Source organism: Lemur catta, chromosome X, assembly GCF_020740605.2.
Source record: "Lemur catta isolate mLemCat1 chromosome X, mLemCat1.pri, whole genome shotgun sequence".
In the NCBI taxonomy this organism is placed as follows: domain Eukaryota; kingdom Metazoa; phylum Chordata; class Mammalia; order Primates; family Lemuridae; genus Lemur; species Lemur catta.
This window is the reverse complement of record NC_059155.1, coordinates 47,146,554-47,155,232: the sequence shown is the minus strand read 5'-3', so window position 1 is coordinate 47,155,232 and position 8,679 is coordinate 47,146,554. Positions and strand designations below refer to the sequence as shown.

The 8,679-nt window shown below is 56.2% G+C and overlaps 1 protein-coding gene across 1 annotated transcript; it reads right to left on the bottom strand.

Annotated features, from left to right (window-relative positions):
• On the bottom strand, positions 1-2,167 carry LOC123628728 (uncharacterized protein CXorf49-like). The gene is made up of 5 exons (XM_045538631.1): positions 1,777-2,167; positions 1,174-1,250; positions 857-902; positions 209-258; positions 1-123 (listed from the first exon to the last, which is right to left on the bottom strand). Exons 1-4 carry the CDS (start codon positions 1,925-1,927, stop codon positions 218-220), a joined length of 315 nt encoding a protein of 104 aa, XP_045394587.1. The 5' UTR covers positions 1,928-2,167; the 3' UTR covers positions 1-123; positions 209-217.
• Positions 2,168-8,679: the final 6,512 nt, after the last annotated feature.

Sequence of the window (8,679 nt, the reverse complement as noted above, 5' to 3'; positions counted from 1 at the left end):
GGCAAGAGCAGGGGGCAAGAGGAAGCTGCGGGTGAAGAAGAAACGTAGGGAACCAGCTTGGTCGCAGCTCCTGGGCTCCAGAGGTACCAGCTGCCGGTCTGGAAGGAAGATGCTGGGTTCAACCTGTGAAGCGGAAGAGTCAGTGTCGGGCCACAGGGCCCCGAAGCCACCACCTTGCGGGAACAGGTATGGTATGTGTAACACTCACTCTCTCACTTCACTGCGCCTGGAACTTGTCGAGGAGGCACTTCATGGCCGCTGGAATAGAGAGACATAACCGGGCACAGCAGACATAGGGACACAGAAACCCACCCCCTGTGTCCGGGGGACCCGCCTAGCCCTGCAACCTGAAACCTCAGCAGCCCCTGTCCAGTCAGCCCTGGGACCGACTCACCCACCCACCACCTGAATTACACGTGGGAATGTCTTCTAAACGGGAACAAAATATACCAGTGTTTCTTAAACACTGGGGCACCCCAGAACCGTTCAGAACGTGTTCAAAGGACAAACCGGCAAAGAAACAATAAGAAAATGCACAGAAGGCATACCAAGCAGGGAAAGGGGGAAATACACGAGGTAGCCCTAAACGTGCTAAGAGAAGGAGCTCTGTGGGATTCCTTGCCAAAGTGTACAGGGAGCTCAGCCGATACATTTATATCCGTGCTCACCCCTGGCTGTCAATGCATAGAAGGCTCCAGGGCCAGGCCTGCTTGCTTCTTCTCCCCACGGGAACATCTGTCCCACTGGTGCCCCCGGCACCTGCAGCCCATACCTGCCCCGTGTGCCCAGCATCTGCAGGAAGACACCTAGGTCTGTCCCAGCCCCTGCCCCAGCCCGAGCCTGGGGTTCATCTTACCTAATCGCTCTTTCAGGTCGTCTATCTCTCTCTCCAGCTCGGCACACTAGCGCAGCAGACACCAAAGGAAGAGAAATGATCACCATATTCTGGGCTCCAATCTCATCGTCCTCCCTTTTGCCTGTGGCCCTTACATCCCCCACCGCCCACACCCCAGTGGCCAGATCATCAAGGAATCCACAGTGGAAAGCAGGTGCCCTCTCTCCGTGGGGTGCGGGATGCGGGTGAGGAGGGGACAAAACACGTCAGTTTAACCTGGACACAGTTCCCACCATCTAGTCAGGACCTCCGTTTCCAGGAGCCAGACCAGGCATTACCCGAAGACAGCCCTGTGCTCCCAGTGGTTCCTGTTGCCTTTCTGGTCTTGGGGCATGGACAGGTGGCTCCTGGTCACCTAAAAGAGAACACGGAATCCAGCTTCCAAGCCTCACAGCCTGGAGGTGCAAAGGGCCCAGCTGGCTCTAAAGTGAGGCAGCATCACCCTCTGCTGGCAGCCACTGGCTCCTGCTCAGTCCGGCGGCTCCCACCTTCTCTCTGGGCCTGCCTTCCCTGTTCCTGTTCCCCAGTGTCAGCCCCCCTGAGCCTGTGGCCCCTGGGATTGTGGCTCTCGGTTGGATGCTAGCACAGCTGCAGCCACAGCCAGCCCCTGGGAGGAACAGTGCAGTTGAACAGGACTTAACATAAAAGGCTCTGCTCTGCTGCGAGTGTACTTTTGGAGGCAGAGTTTGGGGTGGTGGTACAAATCACCCCCACCCCACAAATCCCACCCCTGCCCTGTGTACACCCCGTTTCCTGTGCAAGGGGTGCCTGGTTAGGCCGGGAAGCCTGGGAGCAAGGCTGAGCCCTCAGAATTGACAGAGCCAGAGGCTGCCCTCCTCCACCCCTCACCCCTTCACTCTTACCAATCCCACAAGACTCACTGGAGGGTGCAGGGCCTCTAGGCTTGAGGACTCTCTCGGTCAAGGTCGAGGCCTGTGAGATTCCTGGAGCTTGGGGGGCTCTGGTGTTGGGGTCGCCACTGCTGAATTCTCCACGATGCATGTGCAGGCAAGGTGGCCCTGGCATTGGCATTGGAATCTGAAACAAGAATTTCTCAGAGCTTGTCTAGGACGTGTGGGTGTGAGCATGTATGTGCAGGGGCTGGGGTGACTTGGGCAGTAAGGGGGGAAATTTAGCGGCTATAATCTTATTAGCACTTTCTCTCTCAGGGCCTCAGGCCAGCAGGCAGCCCTGAGTCAGGGAAAACAGGGGGATGCTGAGAGAGTCCAGGCCCCCTGCCAGGCAGGCTTGGGGAACAGCTAGGAAGGAGGAGTCAGGAGGCTGAGGAGTCTACGCACCCAAGCTTTGCAGCCCAAACTTTAAAGGGTCGTCCGATCGAAATCAGCTGCTAGCCCACTTCCTCTCTGGGGAAGAGGCAGGAAACGTGCAAACTGTCAAGAACAGTGCGTGGCATGTACCAAGTGCTCTCTTAATGTGTGCCCCTACTAAGATGACCCCGATTGGGTGTCCTAGGGACTGAGGACTGCCAAAGACAGGCCCTGAGCAAGGGACAGAGTAAAGATGCCTCTGATGGGGAGGGGAAGTGTGGGGAGACAGGAGGAGGATGGCCTACCCACTTGAGCCTTTGGGACTGGATCTCTATTTGGGTCATTATTGTCTCTGCCCGCAGGCTGGGACTGCTTTGCCTTCCTGGCCACAGATTTCTTCCCAGTCCTGCTGGGCTTGGACTGTTTGGGTCCCGATGAGAGCAAGGAATATCTTTTGGACCTCCCAAGCAGTGGAACCCCAAGGATTTGGGGGAAGGTGGCTCGTTCCAGGGGAACTGCCGAGAGTCTCTGCCCCCATGGAGAAAAGGCTCCCCCTAGGGCTAAGTCTGAGGCAGCCCCTGGGCACTTCTTCTCCTGGGCCACCTTCTTCCTAGGAACAGCCCGGGGCAGGCTGCCCACAGCAGCAGCAGCAGCAGCTCCTGGGATGCCGGGCCTGCTCCCTGCCTTCCCCCACACCACGCCCTGCATTTGCTTAGAGGAAGAGCTGTGCAGCTCTCCCTCGTCCTGCCTTTCCATGCATCAAGTGAGTCCTCTGGGAGCAGAGGTCACGAAAGGGCCGGGCATGGGAAGGGTATTCTCCCTGACAAGCAAACTCGAGTGTCTATGTGTGTCCCCAGGTTCCTCGGGGCTGCTGGGTTGGCCTTGGTCTCCTCCTTTGGGGTAAATGCTCACCCTCATTCGTACCTCCCCGAACTCATCTGGTGACTCGGGGTCGGAAGGCAGCTCGACCAGGCCTTCCTCGGAGGGCCGCTGGGGATCGCTGCCGCCGACGCTCAGCCTACTTTTAGGGCCTCTTTTCGGGTACCCGCGGGCCCGGGCTTTCCGGGGCATGATGACGGGGGGAGGGCTTCCAAAGGTGGTCAGCGCGCCTCTACCGGTGGGACCTGCTTCTAGGTCCGGCCACACGGTGGACACTTGGGCGTCGGGGCCTTCTGAGCATGGGTGTCTGTGGACGCCCCGGACATCCCAGTCACTCGGCGGCTGCACGATGGCCACAGGCTCCTCAGGCACGTGGTACTGGTAGTCCAGATCGTCTCCCTTCTCCTCACTCAGGGTGCGGGGCCCACCTTTCGGGCCCCAAAGCACGGCCCCTCCCGCCTCTATCACTTCCTGCCGGGCCTGGAAGCCCTCGGGGTCTGCAAGCGCGCCCTCGCCCTGGCTGCTCCGTGGCGCCCCCAGATCGAGGTCTAGGCCGGGGCCCCGCGCTCCGGGGCTGGTCGGGCAGTCGCTGGCCCGCTCCCCGCCCTCCAGGCCGAAAGCGGCCCCCGAAACAGACACCTCATCGGAGGAACTCATGTCGCCGGTTCGATGTGCCCGGTGTGATGGCAGACGGTCGCCCTCGGCACGGGGGCGGTTGCCTGGGACGCAGCACGAGATGACAGGGCCTGAAACAACGCGCGGCTTCCCTTCCCCTGCAGTCCCGCGCCGCGGCCTTCTAATTGGTTCGCTTCTCCAGCTCCCACCAACCAGCGTGCCCCTTGTTTGGCAGCCTCTCCGGCCCCAACCAATAGGGACGAGGGCGGTTGGTTTGCCCGAAGCCAGTCATTTGGCTGGTGGGAAGCCCATTGGGTCGCAGGTTCCCGGCCTCGTGCTCTCGTCCCACCTCTTTCTCGCCGTCCCTCTGCCGGGCATCTGCTTTCCACTGAGAGACACGTCTCTGAGCCTCAGTTTCCCATCTGTAAAGTGGACTAAGTGACGGCACCTAGCTCGGGGGCTCTTGAGGGTGAATGAGGGATGCGAAGCGCCCAGCGCAGGGAGGATTTGCAGGGCTTTATTCCACAACACCTCCCACCCGATAGGAAGATGCGCAAGGAAGCCCACGGTCAGTAATCAGAGCTTTTAGGGTTGTCTTGTCTACATGTGGAAAAATATGAAAAGTACCCTTGTGTTGTTTTGATAGGGCTTGCGTTGAATCTGTATATAACTTTGCGTAGTGTAGATATTTTAATAATCTTCCAATCCTTGAATGAGCACGGGGTATCTTTCCATTTATTCGTGTTTTTTCTCCCATCAGTGTTTTATAGTTTTGGTGTGCAGAGCTTTCACCTCCTTGGATAAATTTATTCCTAAGTATTTTTTCCTTGCATGCTATGGTAAACGTGAATAGTTTGTTGTTAGTGTATAGAAACACAAGTGACTTCTGAATGTTGCTTTTCTATCCTGCAACTTTACCGAATTTCTTTATTAGTTTTAATAGCTTTTTGGTGCACTGTTTGGGGTTTTCTATATGTGAGATCATGTCATCTGCAAGCAGAGGTCATTTAACTTCTTACTTTCTGATCTGGGTTATCTTTCACTTCTTTTTCTTACAATAGGTAATCAAATCGGCGCGTGGCTGTGTGCCCATGACACTTTACTGGCGTGGCAGTTTGGCAGGCCAGAGCTTTCCCACCTCTCCCAGGCCCCCACACCCTCACTCTGAGTTTATTCAAGGAAGCGGGAATCCCAAGGCTCAAGGACCCCCCAAAAGATGCTCACCGTCACTGATCCTGAAGGTGCAAACTAAAGCCACAGATCAATTTTCACATGCCAGGTTTGCAACAATTAAAGAGCTTAGCCATTCCAAGGGAGGGAGAGGTTATGAGCAAACCAGTGCTTTTGCTCACTGCTGGGGCAGGGGGGAAGAGGGAGAGCAGCCATTTGGGAGGGTAATTTGGCAGAGTCTGTGAAATGCAAGTTATATAACATTTACTATGTGCCCGGCTCTCTTCTAAGCACTGTAGATAAATACTAACTCATGCTCATGACAGTCCTAGGTCAAAGTACCTACTATTACCACCTTCGCACAGGCAAGGAAACAGGCACAGAGAGGTTCAGCGACTTGCTCAAGGTCATTCGGTATCAGCGGCAGGACGGAAACCAGGCAGTCAGGCTCCATAGTCCGTGCTGTGAGCCGAGACTCTTTAAACTGCGAAACACCCACTCCGTCAATGACCTGGCAGACCTGCCGGGTACACCTTCTGGAGAAACGCTGGTAGGTGTAGTGTACAAGGACACATGCAGAAGGATGTCGGTGAAGGGAAAATCGGGTATTGCTCTAAATTCCCATCAGTAAAGGAGTGGACGGATGCAACGTGGGCATGTGCGTCCAGTAGGTTAAATCTCAGCGGTCCAAAGCAACACATGAGGCTGTGTTAACAGACTTCAAAAACTCTCATGGTCGCATGCAGCAAGTTGCACAAGAATGCATAGATTTGCATGGACATTTGTAAACTGAAAAACCCAAACCGATCCTGTGTGTCATTTGGAAATACATACAGGTGTAGGTAAAATGACGTGTCTTTTTTGTTTTCTTTTTAAGCCTTGAAAGGACACATGACAAAGGCCTCACGGTGGTGGTGGTGGTGGCATGCCAATTTTCTGTCATGTTGCCCCTGGAGCTACCGGTCCCCAGCTTCCCTGAGCTGAGCAGTCCTGATATGTGGGGAGTGCTCCCTTCCTTGGTTTCCTTGAGGCCCTGGAGCGTTAGAATTTCCTTTCCTCGCCAGCCAAGCCTACTCCAGCAGCCTCTCATACCTTTCCTTCAGACTCATTCCTTTCACGCCTTCCTTCCTCGCTTTCCCACTCACGTTCACCTGTCTTTTCCGTTACCTCTGCCTTGTACGTCCTACTCTGACTGGTCTCCAGTAGAGGCCTGGGGTGTCTGAACTCTTGCCCGTGGGAAGTCAGGTCCCTGGTTTCTCTGAGTCGACACCTGAGAAGCCTACTCTGCTGGGGGTTACAGAGCAGGGTCGATTGGGTCTTCCAGAAAGCTGCCATCGTCCACGTCCACGTCTGACAGGTCCTCCACGATCCCTGCCTGTGTCTGCACAACTCCTTCTCACACTCCTTGCCATGACTTTTGAAGACACGGTGCACTGTTTCAGCCATGTCAAAAAGGATAACGAAAACCAAAGCAAAATCTCCCGTACCCACCACCGGTCTTAAGAAACGTCACGATCACACCAGTTGAAGCCTCTGGTGTACCTCTCCTCGTTTTCATTCCCTTGCTCCTTCCCTCTCCCGTACCGAGAATCCTAAAACGTTTTCACTCTTCTCCACTCTCTTCATCCCCGCGACCCTGTTACTTCCTCTTGCCCTGAGTCCTATAGATCTTTGGTGGGGGCACTAATCTCTGTCGGCCCCCAGACTTGCACCAGGATCTGATACTGGTTTTGACTTAATTTCTTGATCTGAGGCGTGGGCCGGTTTCAGGGGTTCCCTATGGCGTTCCCCACCTTGCTGGCCAGGGCCCCAGGCTGGGAGTTATTGCTCCAATTGCCAAATGTATCACTTACCAGCATTGATGTGGGGACAGGAGAAAGAACCACGGTGTAGGTCCTGGGAGCCAGTTGACTCTCTGTGAACCCATCTCTATCCCGAACTGCTTTTATTACCAGGGCCCCATGGTGACACCTTGGACCACCAGGATCTATGTCATCTCAGGCCCTGTTTCCAATAGTCCTAGAAATCTTGGCTATCCCCTTTTCCCCAGTGTACAGTCACCTCGAGGAGACGGCAGTCTTGTCTCTTTAGGGAAGGACCATGGCACAGTGACAGTAGATCCTCACCGCCTTGTTTCCAGGTCCTTCCTCCTCGGGACTCATCCGCCTCTTCAGTCAATGGGGCTGGTCTGAAAGTTGTCCAGGACCAGGAACTGAGCAGGGGTTCGTGGCTCCTTACCCGGATGACCACCCTCCTGCTCCTGCATTCTTGCCTTTTTCTGGCTGTAGTTGCACCTAGGGGGCCGTGTGTGTGAACAATCTTGCTGGCTTCTTGTGGGTCAAGCACTCGTGACTGCCCCCACCGACTCTGCCGGTTGTTACTGCAGACTAGTCTCCTGGCGTCGGTTGGGTAAGAGCCGTGCCCTGCCTTCTATCCTGCCGGGGCCCCAACCTTGCGTGAATGGTGGTAATGAGCCCAGACCTGGGACCACATTCCTTGCCCCGTCCCCACTGGCCTGCAGAGGAGGGCCACCACCGACCTCCTTAGTCGTGCTCCGGGCCCTCTCACCAGAACACTCCCTGTGGCTTTGGCCAGTGGTGTGTCCCCTGGGCGCTACCGTGGAACGTAACCCTCAGGCTGGCTCGCTGGCCTCCCATTTTCCATCCGCTCCCGGGCGGCTGCATCTTTCAACCTTTTTATTCCTCCCTCTGCCGTCTGCCACTCCCAGGCAGGCATTTCCATTTCTGTTCACGGGGGCCATGAGTTTCCCCAAGATTCTAGGGGTCAGCCTGGCAGTGGATTTCCTCCCTTTCCTGGAGTCCTTGCCAGGGTGCTAACTCCTATGACAGGAGCAAGTACCCCCCTGGGTAAAACTTGCTTATCCAGCCTTACATTCCAGGCCCCTGATCCAGCGCCCTCAACCCCCAGCCCCAGCCCCAGGGCAGTTCCCCTGGCTCCCGCCAGCACAGGCTAGCTCTTCCCCGCAGCTTCCTGGGTGTGTAATCTCTTCTCTCCCTCAGCCTCAGGCGCGCATTCCCCAGCCAGGTTATGGAGAGGAGATGGGGCAGCCCCTGAGGGCGGCGCCTGGGGCCCTGTAGGGGCTAGGGCTCTGTAGCGTCTGCCAGTGCAGCGCACGCGCTGGCGCTCCCTAGGGGAGGAAGGCTGCACTCTCCATCCAGCCTTCCCCGTCGCATAGTTCAGGAGCCTGGGTTTTTCCAAACAGGGCCCCGACCTTCACAGACCAGGGCCTGCATCTGTTGAAGACCTAAACGTCTCTGGAGTCCTGCATCTCTTGCTGTCAAATCATGCCGATACAGGGCTCCTCTCCTCAGTTGTGTCTGCTCCTCTTCTGCAGGAGGTAAGGGCCTCCCTCCAAGCCAGCCAGGAGGCCTTCTGGCTCTTACACTGAGCCCTTAACCGTGTGGTAACGTCCCTCAGTTTCTCATTATCCCTCTGCAGGGTGTCGGCACCACTTAGCCGTCACCAGCTGCTCCCACCATCCGTGTAGACGTTCTTCCCTCCCTACTGTTCAAAGGCCCGAATCATCTCACGGATGGACGAGGGTGAGACCCCGCACTGGGGTGTTTCCCAGGTAACTAAGTGTGAAGCCTCAAGCCATCGGGAGGTCACTTTGTGACCAGAGATTATCCATGCCCCACGTAACACTCAGGATGGGATCCTCTTTGTCGTTCTGGTGGTGGTGAGCCAGCCCCCAGACCCTCCTGGGACCACTTTTGTGAGTCTGCGTCCTCCAGAAGTATAGAGGCCAAGACGTGACTGGATGTGGGAGATCACTGTGGGGAACCTGCACCTGAGGGATAAAGGGGGAAGGAGCAGGAGCAGGCGGGGAGA

Coding starts and splice junctions, on each gene's coding strand:
- LOC123628728 (XM_045538631.1), bottom strand. CDS start 1,927: ATGCCAATGCCAGGGCCACCTTGCCTGCACATGCATCGTGGAGAATTC. Junction 1,251..1,776: donor TAGAGGCCCTGCACCCTCCA/GTGAGTCTTGTG, acceptor GTTCTCTTTTAG/GTGACCAGGAGCCACCTGTC. Junction 259..856: donor CGACCTGAAAGAGCGATTAG/GTAAGATGAACC, acceptor TCTCTATTCCAG/CGGCCATGAAGTGCCTCCTC.